The following is a 22,255-nucleotide window of genomic DNA, read 5'->3' as shown; positions in this document are numbered from 1 at the left end:
ACACGCTGATTCATTATGCTCTGAAGCTTCATGAAGCAGTGTTTTGAAATCGACCATTTCTATAAGTCGCTTTTACGCTTTTTTGTCACTTTATAATATTAATATTGAACCACTGTACTCACATGACCTGATTTAAATATGTTTTAAGTACATTAATGGATCTTGAGAGAGGAAATGTCATTGTTGGCTATGGAGGCCTCATGGAGACATCGGATTTAAACAAAAATATCTTAATTTGTGTTCCGAAGATTAATGAAGGTCTTACGGGTGTAGAACGGCATGAGGGTGAGTAATAAATGACATTATTTTCATTTTTGGGTGAACTGACCCTTTAATACATTGTCATAGGCAACACAAATTTGCCACAGGTAAATTGTAAAAAAAGAAAACATACTATATATCACTAGAAAAAAATGATATAACCTGTTAAACATAAAAGTAGTGCAATCATTTAAGACATATCTTCTTATATATAGAACCTTGGCATAAAGGGTTCTTCAAAATTTAGTCAACAACCATAGGGTTCAATATAGAAACCAACTAAAAATTTTTTTAAGAGTACACACACACACACACACACACACACACACACACACACACACACACACACACACACACACACACACACACACACACACACACACACACACACACACACACACACACACACACACACACACACACACACACAGCTAGATAGCTAGATAGGGATAGATCACCCAAAAATCCCCAGTCACCAGTGATGGTAGGTTTAGGGGTGGGGTTAGGGGTAGTTCATTTGTACCAATTTGGCAACTCATAAAATATGTGCGATTTAGTAGAAAAACTCGTACGAATCCGTACAAATTAGCCATCTCATAAAATACGTACAAATACGTACAGATCGGGTTGAATAGAGCATATGTTGCTGTCATTGCTGCTTCATAAATTTACTTTAGGATTCGTTGATCTTCAGAGCTCTAGTGGTTTTAGTTTGATCCCTCATTCCACAGCATGTCCAGTATGGTAAACACCAAACAATTAGGGACAAACAAACAAGCTTTTCTGTCATTCCCAGGAGAAAGTTCCTCCATTGTTTTTGTTTGCTAGCAGTAAAGATTCTCCCCAGGGGAGAGTAATCTTTTGTCTTTCTCTCGTTAATTATGAAGACCCACGAGGGAAGTGGGCTCATTAGAGCCGGGCAGAGGGTAGGCCGGTTCTTGAATAGCTAAAGAACTCATTTGCTCCCCTGGAATCTCTCAGACCACGTTATGTCCAGCTCACTGGGGTGATGACAAGAAAGAGCCAGAAAATAAAACCTGGATCTGAGGACACATGGTTCAAAGTATGTCATATAAACACTTCACTAGAAATGGTGGTGAGCCATGTACTCGTCTTCTGGATTCTTTCAGCTTTTATGATCTCATCTAATCAGGTATAATAAAAATAATTCTTTAACCCCAGTCATTTTCTATTCCAGCCTTCATTTATCTCGTGCCTTTGAGTTTGCTCAGGAGTCGCTGAATTGATGTGTGAATGGACTGGATTATTCTAGACATAATCTGTTGTGACATTTGTTTGTCTACCCAGACTTGCAGTTCTGCATTCTCTGAACACTGTTTTAGGATCTGATTCTGTGGTGCCACTAAGCAGCTTTGTCTACAGGGTGAGAAGACATTTCTCCTCTGCGTTGCTAATGATTAACGTTTACAACTGAAGGACAGTAATAGCCGGTGATGCACTAGCCAAAGGTCTCATATTGTTCCCTCATTTGAAGAACGGCACTTGTTGGAATAACGCTACAAGGGCAGACTGGGCACGGTAAGTCTTCATAAGCCAAATCAATGTTCTCTTATTATATATATTGATATTCAGTTACTGCTATTTAATAGCCTATCTGGAATAAACTTCAATTCTCATAGATACTTTTTCATGAATGAAATAAAAAAGAAATTATTTTTTAAAAAAGAAATAACTTTACTTAGATATTGGTATATTAAGTGAAAAATCAGAGCAAGTATGTTATTTATGATATTCAACCATTCCAGGGCTTGAAATGTAAGTCTTAAAGTCTTAAATGTGCTTACTTTTAAAGAATTGTTTTCTGTTTCATAACCTTTGTAAAAAAAAAAAAACACTATAGCAAAATAATCAAAGTTCTATTACCTATTTTTAGAGGTGGAAATGTTTTGGTTTAATGGTGATTTTGTGTTTCGTTTCTTTGATATTATAGCCTTACAGACAGACATGGGGAAGATGAGGACACCTTTACTTCTCCTTTTCACTTTTTTAGCCTCTGGTGAGTAGGCCTATCTGAGAATCAATCAGTGTCCATTTCATCGATCAAAAAGATGTGACTTGTTATACTGCACTAGCTCAAAGTCCAAATTATGATACAGTCTTGAGTGGAGAAAAGCCAATGTGATAAAGTCTCACTTTTATTTACTGAGAATAATTTATAAACTTGTTTTTTTAAATACTTTTGGTAACATTTTATTTTACAGTGCCGTAGTTACACATTACTACATGTACTTACTATAGTAATAACAGTAAATGATGCATAATTACAAGTAACTAACCCTAATCCAAACCCTAACCCTAAATGTAACTCTATATATGTACATGTTAGTTAATAATACTCAGTACTTATTTGATACATTGATTAATTACAATGTAACTATGGCACTGTAAAATAAAGTGTAATGATACTTTTTTTTTTCTTAGAATTGCTTTCTTATGACTCACATCTTCATATTTGTGTTTTCTGCAGCATATTGTAATTCTCTCCCTGAGATTAACATGAATCTGGTAAATGTGAGAGAAGATCTTGGAGTAGGTCTGTACATCAGCCCTAGTTTCAGTCTGTTAAGCTCAATCCCATTTTGCATTTTTTTTTTCTATGCCTTAATGTAACATTTTCCCAATGATTAATTAACCTGACAGGTGTATTTGCATTTCAAATCATTGCATCTGATCCGGATGGTGACACTCTAACATATAGTATCAGAGGAACAGACAGTAATTTTTTTGAAGTCAACAAAGTCACTGGTGAAGTCACAATCAAGAGTCAGCTGGACAGAGAGGTAGTTGAGTCTGCCTATATATACTGCCTACAACAATTGGGAATTATTATTATTAAATCATTTCCACAACAATTTTATTACAATTACTCTTCATGAAAGACAATCAGTTAACTTTGTATATGTATGTGTTTTCTTATATCAGACAAAAGACCTCTTACTCATAGAGGTTGTGGTGAATGATGGTGTTTATGCGGATGTAAGTTGGAAAGTTGGAAACATGAAAGTATTACCATGGTCAGAAAATTCACTTTCCTGAATCCTAACATGTATCTCTTCCCTTTCAGGTGACAAAAAACGTTTATATTTCTGTGGATGATGCTAATGATAATGCACCTGTATTCAGTGGTCTGCCCTACAACATAGAGGTCCCAGAGGTGAGTTTATCATGATGAGCACTTTATCCTGTTGTGTAATATATGGATGTATAAATGGATGCTGTAACTGCTCAACAACTTACAGTTGTTACACTGAAGGAAGCGTTCACCTAAACTTGTCATTAGCTCACCCTCATGTCTTCCACAACAGGGCCGTTGCTAGGGTTGGAAAAAAAAAAATGTTATGAAATAATATATAATTGCATTGTATTTATTATTTCTCCAAAACTCGAGGCTAAATTTATAAGTTCATGTTGTAAACTCTACAATTATTAGCATAGATGGTTTGTTGAAACCTTCCGATTGACAACAGCCCCGTCTTCTGGCCGGAACGTGACGCTCATGCAACCGCGGCCAAAAATAAGAGAATTAGGGTGTTTTCACACCTATGGATCGCTTGTTTTGTTCTGAAACAGGGACTAAATTTGTTACAATGTTGCTTTTTTTTCTTGGTTCGGTTCGCTTTCACATGGCAAAATTTCAAAGCGTACCAAAATGCGTTAAGGTAAGTCACATGGGAGTAAAACTGTCCTCTTATTGGTCAGAATTTTCTCTGCGTCATCCATCAACATAATGATTGACAAGTTCGCTCCATGAGTTTATTGTGGCTTTATTTGTAACTGTCGAGACACACACAAACACTTTATAAATTTAGCTCTCTCCCGCAGTTAATTCATATTTGCTGTGGCAAATTCAAACCCGCGCTCTTTCTCTCTCTCTCCATCTCTGGATTTCCCAGCGCTGTCTAGTAGGCGACCTGTTGTCCGTGTGTCTGTCGAGAGAGACCATTTGAATTTTATAATGAAGCAGAGCGGGAATTGAGACTTCGTCGGGACAGCATTCTCGCACGGAGAAGTGTAATTACACACCAGAGGCGATTGTTGGCTTTCAGATATTGTAAATAATGTACTCACTCACAGAATCAGACATTACTGATTTTTATATCATATTTTCCGTTATGAAAATGATATAATTTGGTTCGTTGGTCCGTTAACTGGGTCGATTGCTTTCACATGTCAAGCGAACTGCTCCAGAGTTCGTTTGAAAGCGTACCGAGACCACCTCTTCAAGCAGGTCTCGGTACGCTTGTTTGGTCCGCTTTTGGTGCGCACCCGAGTGCGATTGCTGCTTTCCCACCTGCCCAAACGAACCGCACCAAAGGCAAACGAACTCTGGTACGATTCAACCGAACTAAATGAGGCAGGTGTGAAAGCACCCTAGCCTATATCCAGTGCTGGGTAGATTACTTACAAATTGTTGTAGTTTACTGATCCCAAATGACTTGACAAAACAGTGGTTATGCAATCTATATTCCTCATTTTAGGTGATGTATTCTGACTACAATTTTTTTTTTAATTAGTACTTTTTTGGCCAACTTGTTTATCACATTGATTTGAATAAGATAATCTCTGGCGTGCACTTATAATGTTAGTATGCTTTTACATCAAAAATTGTCATAATTTAGAAATAAAAGGCATTATTCTACTCTGATTTTAGCCCTCTTATTTGAATGCTGTTTTAAGGGGCGTGTCTGCTGTGAGACTTCAGTGTAAACGCCCACTGCTGTGATTGGCTAACATCTCCATTTGAAATAGCAAAGTATTACTCTCTTGAAAGCTTTAGCACATTTTTACTGTTACAGCTCTCAAGGTTAACTAATCGTGAAAAGTGTTGATTATAGCATTACATTTAGATTTATGGTATTATATTTAGATCGTGGCATGAACGGTTGCAGTGATGGACATTGTAGCCGATGTTGTTGAGCGCATGAAAGCAGTGATCTCATCATTGCAACTCAATTTCTGCACACTAACGAATGCTTTCATCATAACTAAACAGTCCAAATGAGATGTAAGAGATTTGTTGAGTAAAATGGGAGTTTTGAGTCCAGAACTCAGTCACTGATAAACTTTGATTGACAGCTCAAGTGATTATAAAGGGAGCATTCTTTGATCGCTGTCTATAATTTAATCACTGTTTAGACAACAGATTATTTTCATCCTACTTAGAGAAACAATGTGATGTTGACCGTTTAGTCACTGGTTTGATTTACTGACACACAGACAAAGAACATCTGACAGTAGGCTAGGCCTACATGAATTATTACACATCATATCAGGTATTAGAATGAACACAGTTACTTACATGTTGTTGCATTACTATCGAGTCCATACCGTAAAAGTCTGTTTGCAAAGCCTTCGCCGAAATTGATATACCAAAGAATCCATAGTGAAATGTAACAAATCCAAATAAATAATGCTCAACTGAGACATTAACATTGTTGAAAATAAATAACCATATTCCTAGCATTAGGATCCTTCGAAAGGGAATGTTACTTTTAGTCCTGTAGCGTTCTTCTCGCCTCGTCATCTCACTAACATGAGGCTGGGCTAACATTGCAATAATGAATAGGCATTGAATTCACAGAGGCAGCGTTTCACTTATCTGTGACATAGATAGGCACATTCCTGGACAAGTAGTTCACTGGGCCTGGTGTCAATAAAAGCTTTTAGTGGACTAACAAGGAATCAGTTCTGAAACTTAGTTTTCAGTTCTAAAACTTACAGGATATTCTTATAGAACGATGACCTATCAAAAGCTCCAAAAAAATTAGATTTCTCAATTTATGATCCCTTTAAATATTATATTACGTTAGGGTTTCCCAGACTGGGGTTTGTGATGGATAAAATGAAAATGTCATAAAAATGTAAAATTAAAATAAATAATTTTAAAATAATTTCAAAATAAAACATTTACCAAATTTTTTTTTTTAAAGAATTTTACCTTAGTTTACCTGCATGTGACCATTAACATCAGAGAACTGTGAACTTAATTTAATTATTATTATTATTATTGACTTAATTTTATTATTGGCTTAACTTATTAAATAAAAAATCTAAGGGCTTTCTTCAAGTAAATATATTAGGGCAAAAAGGTTCAGCTGACATAAAACTTTGGGGAATACCTAAATCTGAAATGACATGAATTTGTACTTTTGCATGTGTTTGAAAGACAAAAGCCTTCCAAAGACAGTAATATAGTAATGTACACTTAATTTTTGGAATCTGATTATGTAATCCAGATTACATGTAATCAGTTACTACCCAGCACTGCCTATATCCTGTCAGATTCGTAAACTAAACACTGCAACTAAACATTGCTGGTTTGCAAAGTTTAACTTGAGAACTAGATCTGTCTGTTTTGTGAACTAATCATTATTTTGTGAACTTTCCGGTTGATCCATGATTCCTTCACAAATCCTCCTGATTTTGAGTCAGTTCAACTTGCATGCAAAATTAAACAACTCACTTCATTGGAATATTATGAGTGTAGAACAAAAGTGTAGAAATTTGTATGACTGATACCGTAGACCACCTTTATAATATGTTTTATGGTGCCATTGTGTCATACAGTGCCATTTTGAAGCTTGAAAGTTTCAGTCATCAGTTTAATTGAATGAGTGACAAGTAGATTGAACTGCATCTTCTGCAGAAGAAAGTAAGTCAAATGGGTTTAGGACAACATGAGTGTGTGTAAATGATGGCTGAACGAACTAATCGTTTGAGAGGAGTTGAGGTTTACAAGCTGTGATGGTGTTGATCCTGTGTGAATGTGAGCTGTGCTAATTCTGTCTGTAATCTGCTCCAATTTAACTTTACCCTCAGTCTCTGAGCAAAGAGAGATTTTCGGGAATTGACTATGTGTGTCAGTTTATTTATTCACTGTAGTTTGAGATGTTTTTTCACGTTTATATGATGATTTCCTATTCCCTCCTTCAGAATATAAGTGTGGGCACTACACTGTTCAAAGCAAGTGCCACAGATCGTGATTTTGGCCAAGCTTCTATTGTGTCCTTCAAAATTGATGAAGTATGTCCCCTTCCATGGAATAAATTGCATTTTCACTCTCATATCTCACTTTAGTTGTATTCATAACACAGTATGTTTGTCTTAGGTGGTACCACATGAGGATAACCTGTTTTCAATTTCTGGGACCAGTGGAAATATTGTCCTGGAGGGAACTTTAAACTACACTGAGAAAAGCCCTTTCTATCAGATACTAATCAATGCATCTGTGAGTATTTATTTATGAAGTAATCATATATAAATAAGTAATGGTCTGTTTTTAAAAAAATGATTGAGGGAAAATATCTGAAAAATCTACATACATTTACTGTGTCATGTGCTAAGTGTTCATTGGTTTTTGCCAGGATGGTGGTGGACAACTGAATGGTACACAGGTGGTTCAATCCACATCAGCATATGCATTCATTACGGTTAAAGATGTGCCGGATATCAACCCACAATTTCTGAATTTACCTAACTTTATTGGTGTTGAGGAGAATTCAGATGTGGTGAGTGGTGTTTTTTAATTTTTTTTTATTATTATTATTAATTTTGAAATGCTATACTTCTCTACTTGTGCGTCACAGTGCAAAATGCTCAATCAACATTAACCTTTGAGATGTATGGCATTTCTCATGAGATTACAGCTCCTGTGGGAGTACATGCAACCTTTCCAACAGGATGAAGATTATTTTGTTGAAATATATATATATATATATATATATATATATATATTTCATTCAGCTGTCGCCACAAATGTTTTGGAATCTTTCAGAGCACAAACGTCGCAAATTCGCGTCGCGGCTGATGTGAATGGTTTTGACACGAACTATTCGCTTTTTCGTTCCGCTTTTTCCGTTACGCGTCCGGTGTGAAAGGGCCTTAACTTTGCTAGCTAAACATTTTTGGTAGTGTGTTCGGGCACCGCTTGATGTCTAATGTAAAATCTGGATCCGGAAGCAAAAACATTTGAGAATCACTGGTGTAATATCTCTCACCTTTGACCCTCTCACCATATGCTCCATCCCAGGATAAGTCAGTTTTCGAGGTGAAAGCCAGAGATCCAGATACTGGGGTCAACGACAAGATCCGCTACAGCATTGAAAGTGAGTCAGCTGGAAATTTTATTTTAAAGATGCACTTTAACTTTGAAAGATGAAATTTATATTTTGTATCTAAACTGTCATTGTAAAAATAGTCCATTCTCTGTTTCACCAATAATTAAGATATAGTATGTAAGTAGTATTGGACTGGTCATGTGATCATAATATGGCAGCTACTTTGAGGACCACCCTTAATAAAACAGCTTTTTCTGGGCCACTTAAATTACTTTTTGTCTGTATTATTTTGTCCTTTTTCACAGATACTAATGCACCAGACCTGTTCCAAATCAATGAGAACACTGGTGTAATATCTGTCAAAACTCAAATAGACCGAGAGGAATTACTGGACATAGAAGCTACTGTAGTACTGAGCATAAAGGTGAGTTTACTGACTACTGAATTTGATGGTATCCTGTTATTATGATATCAGATTTAACGGCAAACCAATGCCACTATATACTTTTAACGTTAACTTGTTAGTACCTATCATACCTTTAATTTATGTTAACGTTTTTTTTTTTTTTTTTTTTTCTTGTACTTCAGGCAAGTGAGACAAACCTTAATGTGGATGGAGTTATTGCGAGCACAGTATCAAACCTAACAATTACTATTGGCGACCAGAATGACAACGGCCCTGAATTTTATAAGTGTGAAGGTGAAACCTGCACACAGAAAAACAGCTTCACGGGAAATGTTGATGAGCATTCGTCTGCAGGACTGGCAGTAGCTGAACTGAATATAACAGTCAAAGATCCAGACCAGGTCTGTAGTTACAATGCTTGCATGGTTTCCTCTGAGGAGATTCTGTGTGGGCGTTTTTTTTCTTTTTCTTCTTCTTCTTCTTCTTTTTCAGTTTTATTGAAATTATGACTATGATGTTGTTTTATGTGTTGATGATTAACTTATTTATGATCCAGAGGGAAAACAGCGAGTTTAATCTCAAACTTGATGGACCCGATAAAGATGCGTTCTCTGTCAGTCCCAGATCTGGATTGGGAGAAAGTTCTGTACAAGTGACAATAAAAGATCCTCAAGCTGTTGATTACGAGAAGAAGAAAGTAATGTATGTTCAGGTATGTATTTGAAGGTGTGCTTCTGGAGATTAACCGAATAATACACCTGGTCTGGTACTTTGACCGATGCGAGAATCATCCCTGCTTAAAGAAAAGGACCTTGCCTACTTAAGATAAATTACTTTTAGAGTAATTACAGATATGGCAAAGCATGCCAAGCACAAATAATAGTGACTTTACTGTTTCAAGTTAATTGCACCAACATGGAAACCAGGAAATGTTTGATTATTTTAAACTGGGTGGCATTTATGATTGTAACCATTAAACATTAAGCCATTAAACAACAACAATTAACTTTATGCAAGTAGTATAATGTGACAGTTTGCAATTTGCAGCCTTTTTAAAAAAAAAAAATGGTAGCACTTTATTTTACAGTCTTGTTCCCAATGTATATACAATGTACCTATTACAGTTATTACAATAACTGGGTAATAACTAGGTACTAACCCTGAACCTTTCCCAAACCTAACCTTAACCCCTGTTAAAGTTATCTTACATTACCCAGTATTTTCTTAGGTAAGTACACACTGTAAAATAAAGTGCAACTGGAAAATATTTGTATAAAAGCATTGGTTCACAACATTTTAACCAAGCTATTATTTGTTGGTGAAGCCAAAATGAACAAAATAGCTTTACATTTTTTGCCTAAAATGTTACTTACTCTATTTTAACCTCAACCAATGCCGTGAGTTTAGGATAAGACTGTTTTTCTGTTTTTCCTAAACAATGTCAAACGGGTTCAGGTTTAGAAAGCTCGTTTGTAGTAGAAAGATTGATTACTTCACACAACTATTGAATCAAAATCATAACAACATGCACTTTTAATGCTTTATTATATCTTCCCAGATTGTTGCTAAAGATGCAAGAAAAGACTTCACCTCTGTTGCCAGTGTCACCATTAACATCAATGATGTAAATGATAACTTTCCTAAATTTGAGAAGGAGGTTTATAATGAAGCTGTTGATGAACACTGTGAAGATGGAACTTTTGTGGCTACCATTACTGTAAGTGCATCTTCAGTTTACTCAGTTGACCTTGCCATGGTGAGCAAGTTTCATTATATTTTGCACTCACTAATGTTCTGCTTTGACAGGCAACAGATGCAGATGCCTTGGATGAAGGCAAAATCACTTACAGATTGATGCCAGAAAGCATGTATGTTGAATATTCAGTCAGATATCATTTGGTAAAGCCAAAATTACTTAGTTACTTAGTCATTGCAAGTTTCTATCTAAATTTGTGACTGTTCAAGGTTAGATGCATTTCAATCATATGGTGCATAAAAAAGATGAAGACAAATTTATTTTCTTTCTTTTCTCAAATTGACATCAGGCGGCAGTATTTCGATGTCTATCCAAATGGAACTGTGTACGTAAAAAATGGAACGCTTCTTGACAGGGAAAGCATCAATTCCCACTCAGTCACCCTGCAGGCCTTGGATTCAGCCAACCAGACTGGTAGCACTGTTGTGATAATTGAAATTAAGGATATTAATGATCAGACACCAGAGATGAACAGAGAAGTTTATGAGACCTATGTAAAAGAGAACAGCAATTTGGAGCTTCAAATCAAGGTGACTTTATGGATGTAATTGTGGTTGAAAAAAGCAGCGTAGACATCAGAAATGATGAAAAGAGATTATGTGAATGTTCTGTATGACTCTTTTATTCATGTATCTACCATGTAATGGATGTCTCCTTATTTTCTAAGACCTATTTTTTAATTTTTGATAGGCTATAGACAATGATGAACCAGGTACGCTAAACAGCAAAATCCAGTATCGCATTAAAGACAGCTTATTCAGCAGTAACTTCACCATAGACCCGGACAGTGGTTTGCTTAAAAACAATAGTCAGCTGGACCGTGAGGCCATGGATCCTCTTCTAAAGGGTGTGATTGAGTTGATAGTGTTCGCTTCAGACAAGGGCACACCCTCCCTTTCCTCATCAGCCAATGTGACCATAAACATTGAGGTGAGAATCCGGCATTTACATAGTTAGAGATGTAGCTCTGGTACTTCATGTATGTGCCCCTGCTAAACAAATGTAGTTAAGCTTAATTTGACCATTTATTAATGTGACTTCCCGGTATACATTTAAATGTATATACATTGGCATAATTTATTTATATGAATTTTTTAAAAAAAAAAAAAAAAAAAAAAGATATATATATATATATTTAATAATATAATTAATTTTTAATAATTACTTTTTTTTTCTTTGTATTTTTCCCAGGATGTCAATGATAATTCTCCACGATTCCTGGAGCCTGTTCCTAAATCCTTTCATGTAAAGGAAAGTGAAAAAGGCAAGTAGATTTGTGCTTTTTCTGAACAAATTTCAGTACGATTTTAAATAATTTCCATATCTATAAACTAATTTTCAAGGTCTACGTGACTTGAAAATATCTTGTGAAAACCGACACTTCTTGTTCCATTTTAGGCATATTGGTTGGCATTCTGCTGGCTCACGACGCCGACCAAACAGACTTCAATAACCGCATCATTTTCAGCATCACTGATGGCAGTCTTGGGAGTTTCATCTTATATTCTGAGGCCCTCACTGAAGGTTACAGGGGCAACATCACGGTGGATCCTGCTGTTGAGCTGGACTATGAAAGTGACCGCAAGTCTTATAATCTGACTGTGGAAATCTCGGACTTGGGTCAGAACAAAGATACGATTAAAGTGGAAGTGATAGTGGATGATGTTAATGACACTCCACCTGTATTCCCATCCGACATGACCCTGAAAGTAAATGAGCACAGCAGTTTGCCAGGGCCTCTGGGCACAATCAAAGGCGAAGATGAGGACACCTCATACCTTCTAGAATATGAGCTTATTTCTAGTGAATGCCAGTACAATGGCACCAAAGGGCCGTGCCCCGAGGAGTGGTTCAAAGTTGAGCGTAACGGCGATGTGGTGGCGATTAGTAGTAAAGATATTGACTATGAGAAATGTGATAAAGTGTTCTTGAATGTCATGGTGGTGGATCTTCTAACTGAGAAGGGGAAGAACAGTACTGAAGGTGCGTTCTGTTGCTTCTTACTGTCCTTCATTAAAAATGTGCTGTCTTTCTTTCCTGCATTGTTTTTTTTTTGGATAATATGTTTTGTTGTTAAAGGTGCCATCGAACGTTTTTTTACAAGATGTAATATAAGTCTAAGGTGTCCCCTGAATGTGTCTGTGAAGTTGCAGCTCAAAATACCCCATAGATTTTTTTTAATGAATTTTTTTAACTGCCTATTTTGAGGCATAATTAGAAATGCGCCGATTCATGCTGCGGCCCCTTTAATTGCTCGTGCTCTCTGCCCTCTCCCGAGCTCTCGACTCTATCATTGCATAAACAAAGTTCACACAGCTAATATAACCCTCAAAATGGATCTTTACAAAGTGTTCGTTATGCAGCATGTCTAATCACGTAAGTATGGTATTTATTTGGATGTTTACATTTGATTCTGAACGAGTTTGATAGTATGCTCTGTGGCTAACGGCTAATGCTACACTGTTGGAGAGATTTATAAAGAATGAAGTTGTTTATGAATTATACAGACTGCAAGTGTTTAATAATGAAAATAGCGATGGCTCTTGTCTCCGCGAATACAGTAATAAACGATGGTAACTTTAACCACATTTAACAGTACATTAGCAACATGCTAACGAAACATTAAGAAAGACAATTTACAAATGTCACTAAAAATATCATGTTATCATGGATCATGTCAGTTATTATCGCTCCATCTGCCATTTTTCGCTGTTGTCCTTGCTTGCTTACCTAGTCTGATGATTCAGCTGTGCACAGATCCAGACGTTAATACTGGCTGCCCTTGTGTAATGCCTCGATCATGGGCTGGCACATGCAAATATTAGGGGCGTAGACCCCGACTATGCAACAGTCGGTGTTATGTTGAGATTCGCCTGTTCTTCGGAGGTCTTTTAAACAAATGAGATTTATATAAGAAGGAGGAAACAATGGGGTTTGAGACTGACTGTATGTCTTTTCCATGTACTGAACTCTTGTTATTCAACTATGCCGAGGTAAATTCAATTTTCAATTCGATGGCACCTTTAAAGGAATAGCTCATCTCCGAAATGTTTGTAGTCTAGTTTGTAATTTTCTTTATTCCATGGAGCACAGCACGTTTTCCATAGAAAAAGGGGATTATAATTTTAATTTTCCAATTTTTGCTCCATTTCACTTCTTAAATTTAATTTCTGATCACGTATAGTCAAACTTGCCATGTTATGTGGCACACATTTGTCATCACTGACTTCAAACCCTAAAAATGAAGAAAAATATAGGACTTGAACAATATGTTTAGGTGCACTATTCCTTCAAGTTAAACGTATCACATTTTACATTTTAAGTATTTTCCCATCTCCTCTCTCATATTGACCAGTACCTTTAGTATTGAGTGCAATAAATATTAATAAAACATTGTTCACCTGCTTATAGGGACTGTGACCATTAATATTGTGGATATCAATGACAACGCCCCAGAATTCGTCATCTTGCAGGATTTCTATGGTAAACAAAATTATATTTAAAAAAAATAAATAAATGTAATCTTGACCTTGTTTTGATGTGGATTAAAACATAGAAAGTAAATGTATATGCTTCCAAAAAGTTTTAACATATTTATGTTTCTCCAGTTGTAGTCATTGACAAAGTAGAGTCGGGCACATCTGTTGCCAGAGTTTATGTAAGTGTGATAGTTTACTTATTTACAATTAGAGGTCTCTATATCTATCACTCTTTTTACCATAATATACATTTATCCACTGTTAGGTAATTTTTATGTCAGAATAAAAAGTCTCTATAAAGTATTTTCCCTGTGTTTATTTCCTCTTAACCCTTTAAGGCCAAAGACAGAGACACAGACCAAAAAAACAGGGAAACCACCTTTAAAGTTATCGAGGTGGTCTTTATTGGCAGTGAAGGGAATTCCACAGGGAATTGGCTTCTCACCGCTGACAGTCCCGCTCAGGAAGATGCTGAAGGAATTTTTAGTACACATATAAGGTGAGAAATTCAAATTTGGAACCTGTTTGTAATTCCGTATTGTAAGTCCTTATATGGTGTGATGCAACAAGTTTTTTGAACATCAATCAATTTGTCTGACCATGCTGAATAATTCAAAAGAGAATCAGAAAATAGAAATTGTCACATCTCAAGTCAAGTCAAAATGTCAATTCTGCAATTCAAAACGTAACTAATTTATTAAACAACTAATTTATTGCTTTACACCTGAGGATACAATTGATTGTAAAAGGCACAAAGAAACTAACTTGAGGTAAACATGCAAATGCCTCTTTATAATTTCCAGGTCATCTGGGACAACGGATAATAGTAAAAAAGGGAAGTTCATGGTTAAGATGGTGGCGTCTAACAATGATGGTCTCAATTCCACCTCTGTGGTTGAAGTAGGGCATTTTCACCACTACAATTAATTAATTAATTAATAATTCATTAATTCATTCAGTTTTGTTTTGGTCAATTTCTAATTGCATTGTTCTGCAGCTTCTCACAGTTGACAAATCCTACAGAGTCAGTCTCAGATTTAATGCGCCTGCGTCTGAAGTCAAAGACAATTTGCCTAAGATCAGAAAGTAAGGAAATATGTATCGTGATTATAGTTAATTTATTTTTTTTCTTTTATTCAGGCCAAAGAATAAAGAATAAATGTGTGTGATATATTTCTTACAGTATTCTGACAAGTGCTACAAAAGCAACGGTGGAAATCTTTAATGTGGATAGTGGGACGCGTGCTCAACGGTAAGATTCTGCAAACCACATCCCCCATTTATACATACATACATACAGTAAACTACATTGAATCTCACAAAACACATGTACGCCTGGAATATCTGGATTTTTCATCTCATTCCGATGTTGGAATTTATAAGATCCAGCAGGTGGCGTGTACATCATAGAATAGTGAATCCAAGTCGGTTTGTATTTTCTCTCCAAAAGGGACTCAAAAGTCCCTGTAGATGTCCTGTCTTGCCAGTCCTACTGTTATTAAGCAAATGCTTCCTTGTGTCGCATAATTACAGAAAATTCTAGATTTGATCCAGCATAACTTTATTAATTTTCATAATTTAAAGATTTTTCAGTAACCCTTTATTTTGATGGTCCCTTTTCAACATTCTGTTGACTATAAGTAACTTTGTAACTACATGTCAACTAACCCTCATTAGAGTATTAGTAGACTGTCTGCTTGATATCGGCTAACTCTTTATTGTGATGGTCCCCCAACAGATATTCTACTGATGATAAGTAACTTTGCAAGTACATTTCAACTTATTCTAACCCTAACCCTACCAGTCTACTAATACTCTAATACTAAAAACCTAATTACTATAAAGCTGAAATAAAAATAATGCTGAATATAAAAAAATAAGATGACAAAAGGAAATATCAAAATTACTCAAACTAATTACAAGTACTGTGGAAGCTTAAAATATAAAATGTGAATTCAAAATATTAATAAACACTATAATAGCAAATATTACTATAATTTTTTATACTATATTTTGTATTATTTATAAATGATATAAATAAAACAAAAATAACTGTGGTTTCCATACAGTGAAAGCAGAATTTGTTATGTCCTTTGCAGATCTGAAGAGATTACTGTTTTGGAGGCTTATTTTGTGTTCAGAAACGGCACAGCTCTTGACTATGATGCAGTGACCTCAATCCTGAATTCAGAGGAAGTCTATAGGGAATTTGGATACCAACTAGTTGAGCTTGGATTTACTGGCATCGTAAGTAACTAAAACAAATAAAAATTAATAATAATTCCCCCTTTTAAAACACCTGTTGAATTGTGATATTTCAAAAGTTAAGCATGAAGGCCAAAATTAAGCTTTCATTTTTTTTTCCAATTAATTATTTTCAATTCCCTTAACAGTCGACAACAATTACCGATACTACAGAAGACAAGACAGAGGTATTCATCATGATTGGTTTGATGGCTGCACTGGCGATCATTCTTGTTGTAACAACCACCTCACTGGTGTGCATCAGAAGAAAGTAAGAACTTCTGAATTACCAATTAAATGCATTACATGCTTTTGTCACAACTTATCAGTCTCTGCTGTATACCATTCATTTATATTTGCTAAAGCTAGATTAAAGCTAGATTGTAATATTTGTGTTGCTAAAGTTAGCAGTCATGCATCTGAAGTTGGATATGAAGGCATTGCAGGTCATGTAGGGTTCATGTACTATGTAGTAAACTTGCACGATTCCATCTGTCAGACATATTTCGCCATGGAGCCAGCATTATAGAATACCCTCTAACCTCAGTCTGGGCCACAAACTGCACAAATCTATTAGTTTCAACAGATAAAAAAAGAAGAAGCTCTTCCTGATGTGCTGTGCACCCACACACATATGCACAAACACACAGGAGTTACTCCATATACAACTTAACGGTATTAATCTCTTTTACCTTTCAGCTACAAGAGGAAACTAAAGGCAGCCAAAGCCATGAACTCAGCAGCCACAGTGGTCATACAGAATCAGAAGAGCGGGCCTGTTGTTCCTGGAACCAACAAATACACCAAAGAAGGGTGAGACATAACAAGCTGCCTAAAATGCTGGCCCAGTATAATATTATTTTGAGCTGGCATTCAGCAGCAGGCTGGTGCATGAGATTGTCTGATATATATTCCACAGAGCAAACCCAGTGCTGAATATGAATATCGACACAACCACAGACCTTGGCTTTGATGAAGATGGCTCCAGCGCAGACAGAGAAAGGTACCGTGACAGTACACTATACACATCAGCGCTAAGCTGGAGATTCACAGAGTGTAAATAATTATATATTTTACATAGAAGAAAATTATGAAAAGAAGAAAGTTCACAATATTGTACTGCTGAAAGAGATTTGTAGACTCACAACAAACGTGGCTCATTGATCTTGTCATTGTCATTCTGTTTTGAAATTGTGCTAAATTATTCATAACTTATTTAATTACTAGGGCTGTTCATTTATTAAAATGACACACACTATCGTTAAAATGTTTGGGGTTGGTAAGCTTTTTTTTTTTTAAGTTTTAGAAAGATTACTTTTATTATTATTATTATTATCGGCATTGACAATGGTTGTGCTGCTACATATATATATATATATGTATATATGTCTCTTTAGAAATCTTATAGAAATCTTTGATAAGAATTGTATTTACTGTCACCTTTGAACAGATTAATACATCCTTGTTGAATAAAAGTATCAGGGTTTTTTTAACCATTAAATGTAACACTTTTTAATTGTACTATTATTATTATTATTATTATTATTATTAATCATAATAAATTATCAAACACTAACAGCCCTATTAGTAACTTAATATATCATAATTGTCTGGTCTCTCAGGCAGTTTGTGATTGCATATATTTACATTAAGAGGTAAAATGTGAACTTATGCATATGCACACCTGCTCTGAAATGATCTGGACAATATGATACCAGATCACATATTCAAAAACTGACTGCTGTAAAAGATGAAAGACACTGACCTACACAGGTAGTGTCTGCATATTTATCTTGTCATGGAATTTCACATTACTGCATCTACTGTGGTCCTCCATGACAGATGAACATCTGTAAGTATTGATTTGTGGGCAATAGTAGATTATTAGTTTTACTAGCAATAGTTTTAGTTAAACGATGTGGTGATATTGGTGACCCATATTTCTCAGAATCACACTAAGTTATTTGATTTTCTTTCAAGCTATATAACTGGTCCAAAATGTCTCTAATGGTAACTTTTTTTCCCCCCACAATGTCACTTATGACTTAATACAGAAAAGTTGCTTTGTGAGATTCTGATTATGTGTGTGTGCTGTGTCTGTTCTGTTTCAGCCTTAATTCCCTGGACTACAACATTGATATGACCATGACAGATAAAGACACTATGCCAATGATGGTAAATGTATTATTGAAATGAATATAATATACAGTGCATGGGGGGCAAAAGTCTGAGACCACTAGTGAAAATCAATATAATTTAAGTGAAGCGATAAATTGGAAAAAATAACATGAATTTGACAATTTTTGTTAGCATTTATAATGTACCCATTGTACCCATAATAACAGCAGCACTTGAACACTTGCTGGAGAACATTATCATTAGGAAAGAGTATCTTGTGCTTCAGTAGAAGCAAAAACATCTGACCATCTGTCACAATGGTGTTCACATTGTCAATAATTTGATTAGAAATGACAGAAATTGTGTAGAATCTAAAATATTTCTTATTCTTTTTACTTGAAAATGTTTCTTTGTTTTAAATTTTTCAAAACCCTAAAAGTTTTCAAATCCCCAAAGATATTTCAATTATAGATTTTCAGTGTGATCACAGACTTTTGGATTCCACAGTATTTCAAGAATATACTTATATTGGAAGAGAAGTATTTATAAGCTCTTTGGCTGTGTATGTTTTGAGTGCTTATGTTTCCTGTTGTGCGGTAGGCAATTCAGGAAGAAGAGGAGGAGGATGACGACAGGAGCGAATCTCCATACATTGAGCCTTTGGGTGCTGCATTGGCCCAGCGAGAGAAGAGGAGAGGTGCAGACAGCCCTGGTCTCACTTTTGCAAACCCTTCCATAGACACCACTGATCTCTAACATTCAACGTCTGACCTCCATCTCTCTGCCTATTTAATATGTGGTTTTGCCAAAAAAGAGAAAAGACACAATTTCATACTATATTCTATTTTGCCAAACTCTAACTCTAAACAAGACCTTTAAAGTTAACCCATGACTTTGAATGCTGTATCAACAATGCAATTTGAAATGTAAGAGTTGGTCAGGAAAAAAAAAAAAAAAGTAAGAAATTTTGGGGGAAGAACCATTCTCATTGCACTAAAAACAAGTGTTAATCAAACAGTCTTTGAAGCCTAATTTTACCTTTCATTATTTTTGTTATTTTCCATCATTCTATATATCATCATTTTATATATATTAAATTCTGAACTTTTGGGAGCTCTAATATGTAATACTTAATTATATAAAGTTTTGTTGTACAGAACAATGGAACTCTTTAAAAAAATTTAATTTAAAAAAATGTAATATTATTTTCTATCTCTGAACAAAAACAAACTGCATCAACAGAAACTAAAGTATAAAACTGCTTGTCTACTTTGCCAAATATTACCTGGCACTAGCCTGCTTAGTTTAGGTCTGATCAAAGTTAGCAAAAAAAAAAAAAAAAAAATCATATCTTGCTAAGCCAGATTGGTGGCCAGGGTGTATATATCGTAAACTGTCTATATATGGTGTATTGTTATATGTTCAAAAAAATTCCTTTTTGCTATTTTACTCAAATAAAATGTATCATGTTATCAAAATGAGTGACAAAATCAAGTGTTTGCTTTTCCCTTGTAGAGATGATTTAATTTCAAAATTATTCACTTTACAGCTCTCACAACAGTCACAAAACATCACACAAAATGTAAGGCTTGAAGGTGTGTTCGTTACGGGTGTGCTGAGCTGAACTGCAAAAACAAGACAAATCCATTTCATATTACAGGGTTATACAAAAGCCAATAGAAAAAGAAGAATCTGAAACCCATAAAGAACACCAAACATTTCACTGTTGAAAAATCAGAGACGTCATCTATTACATGTTGCCTGAAACACCAAGAATTTCTAGGTTCATTTTTGTCTAATACGCAGTACTTGGTACTGTCACTCTATAAATGTATTCTACCACTCCTTAACTATACATGGTGAATTCATATACATGTTTGAAATATATAAATTTTAAAGGTAAAATTATTTGTGTAAAATATTGTAAAAGGGCACTTTAAAAGTGATCCTCACTGACCACAACGACATCAGGGTAGCACGGACTTGACAGAAGCAAGCAAATATACACTTATAGCAACAAAGCTGGAAGGAGCAATTTCAAAGCCAAAGCACGAGGAGAAATCAAGACGACTGTAATTTGCAGTTTATCAAACCAAACCAAAAACGATGATTATCCATATAGGGGGCTTCTTTATATGGCGAGGTGTCAGTACGAGTCATTTCAAATGTCTTAAGAACATTAAAGGGGCGTATCATCGAACAAAACCCAATCCTGTGCTCAGCCAAGGTGCACAAATCTGGGAGAGATTGTCTCATTTGGACTATTAAAGTGGTTTCAACTGTCATGCCTTTCTTAGTTTTCCTCGTCTTGACGTGGTCTTGAACAACAACTTGGTCGCCGGACATTTCTGAACCACTGGCGAAAATGATTCTGTCGACGCCTGCCACTCTGCACTATCTTTTCTTCACTTTGTTCTTTGGCTGGGCTGCTTTCACCAGGGTCTGACATGGGGGGAGGACTGGAAGGCATCGTTGTAGATGTTTCGGTCAGATCCGCTGGCAGAACATCTGTCAGAGCAGGCAAAGCTGAAGGTTGTTTCTTTTGCTTCTTTACCTGTTTCTCCAGGTGTTTCTGGATGGCCGTACCCAGCACTGCCACCTCCACCACTGCACCGTACACCTCCCAAGTCATTCCCTTTTCGTCCCAGCTCACCTCCTGAACTGGTTCTGGAACTTCCTCTGGCACCACCCCAATCCGTGGTTCTGGCTCTGGGATAACCTCAGGTGCGGTCAGAATGATTGGGCTCATGGGAGCTGTGGCAACCGAACGTAATTCCACCTGCAAGCCCACCTGCAACTCGGCATCTTTGGTCTGTATGGTCTCGGCCACCTCTGTACTGCGCTTGTTGGCGAGTTTTCCAAAGGTGGTTGGAAAAAGGAATGCTGCGGAGCCTTCGGGAGGAGTCATGGGGCTGGTGGCCACTGATTGGTACATCACTTCCAGACTGACCTGGGTTTGCACATGCTGTGTGCGTCCAGGTGACCGATTCAAGCCAAGCGTCTCTTGCGAAGGCCGAATGGCATCCCTGGATTCAGTCGATTCGGTTTTCTTCAGTTTTACTTCTACATCTTCAGGCTTTGTGGGCTGATCTTTCAGACTGCAGACATTTACTTCCACCGAGGCCCTTGTGTTAGCATGTGTGCTACTTGCGTCTGTTTTCTGAGGGGTGCTTGAACATTTTCTTCCAGAGTTTGTCTCATTGCTACTATCCCCAGGATCTCCAGGCAATCTTGGTTCTTCAGTGGCGGTATTCTGCTCAGTTGATACATTGCTTATCACGCTGGTCTTCTGAACTTGACTGACCTCAATCATGTTCACCACAACGATGGAACCATCGAAACTCTCTTCCTCAGTCGCTCCTCCACCCTCAATGGAAGAGTCATTCTCAGGTTCAGTAGGGCAGCTGGAAGTCTTCTGCTCCCCATACTCTTCATCCTCCTCATCCTCCAATGTACAGTCATGATTGGTCACCAGTATGGTGATCTCCTGGTTAATCTCCTGGTCAAAGTTCTGTCGGCCAGGCGCCAAGCCTGTCTTATCTGCTGGTTCCTCTGCTTGGTTAACACACCTCTCTTGTTTGCACTCTGCCTCAGGTGGCTCATTGCTCTCGACTGCTGTTTGAGTGGAAGATAAATCCTCTTCTAATCGCTGCTCATGTGGAATTACTGACTTGATCTGATCTGATGTAACCTCTGGGTCAGGTTTCTCCTGGATGCTGCCGCAGATCTCCTCTTGTATTGAGGTCCCTGGGTTTTCAGATGCCTTTGACAGATTTTCATCAGGAACAGTGTCCTTCATAAGAGGTGTATAGTCAATACTTGTGTCATCCGTGTTTAAAGTTGTGCTGGTCCCTGATCCAACTTTCCAAACTTCACTTTCTGTCAGAACAGGACCCTCCATGGGTTTAGAGAT

The 22,255-nt window shown here is 36.5% G+C and overlaps 1 protein-coding gene across 1 annotated transcript; it reads left to right on the top strand.

Annotated features, from left to right (window-relative positions):
• The first annotated feature begins 1,562 nt into the window (after positions 1-1,562).
• cdhr2 (cadherin related family member 2) lies at positions 1,563-19,820 on the top strand. Its single transcript, XM_067389337.1, has 31 exons — positions 1,563-1,800; positions 2,213-2,278; positions 2,750-2,815; positions 2,923-3,062; positions 3,205-3,258; positions 3,347-3,436; positions 7,216-7,305; positions 7,391-7,510; positions 7,647-7,790; positions 8,312-8,387; positions 8,645-8,763; positions 8,928-9,146; positions 9,302-9,457; positions 10,304-10,462; positions 10,552-10,613; positions 10,791-11,031; positions 11,192-11,431; positions 11,693-11,765; positions 11,900-12,484; positions 13,913-13,984; positions 14,110-14,159; positions 14,319-14,479; positions 14,784-14,880; positions 14,978-15,066; positions 15,164-15,232; positions 16,080-16,227; positions 16,374-16,495; positions 16,924-17,037; positions 17,144-17,227; positions 18,336-18,399; positions 18,943-19,820. Exons 2-31 carry the CDS (start codon positions 2,227-2,229, stop codon positions 19,096-19,098), a joined length of 3,912 nt encoding a protein of 1,303 aa, XP_067245438.1. The 5' UTR covers positions 1,563-1,800; positions 2,213-2,226; the 3' UTR covers positions 19,099-19,820.
• The last annotated feature ends 2,435 nt before the right edge of the window (positions 19,821-22,255 follow it).

This window comes from Chanodichthys erythropterus, chromosome 1, assembly GCF_024489055.1.
Source record: "Chanodichthys erythropterus isolate Z2021 chromosome 1, ASM2448905v1, whole genome shotgun sequence".
Taxonomy (NCBI): Eukaryota; Metazoa; Chordata; class Actinopteri; order Cypriniformes; family Xenocyprididae; genus Chanodichthys; species Chanodichthys erythropterus.
This window is presented reverse-complemented; position numbering and strand designations above follow the sequence as displayed.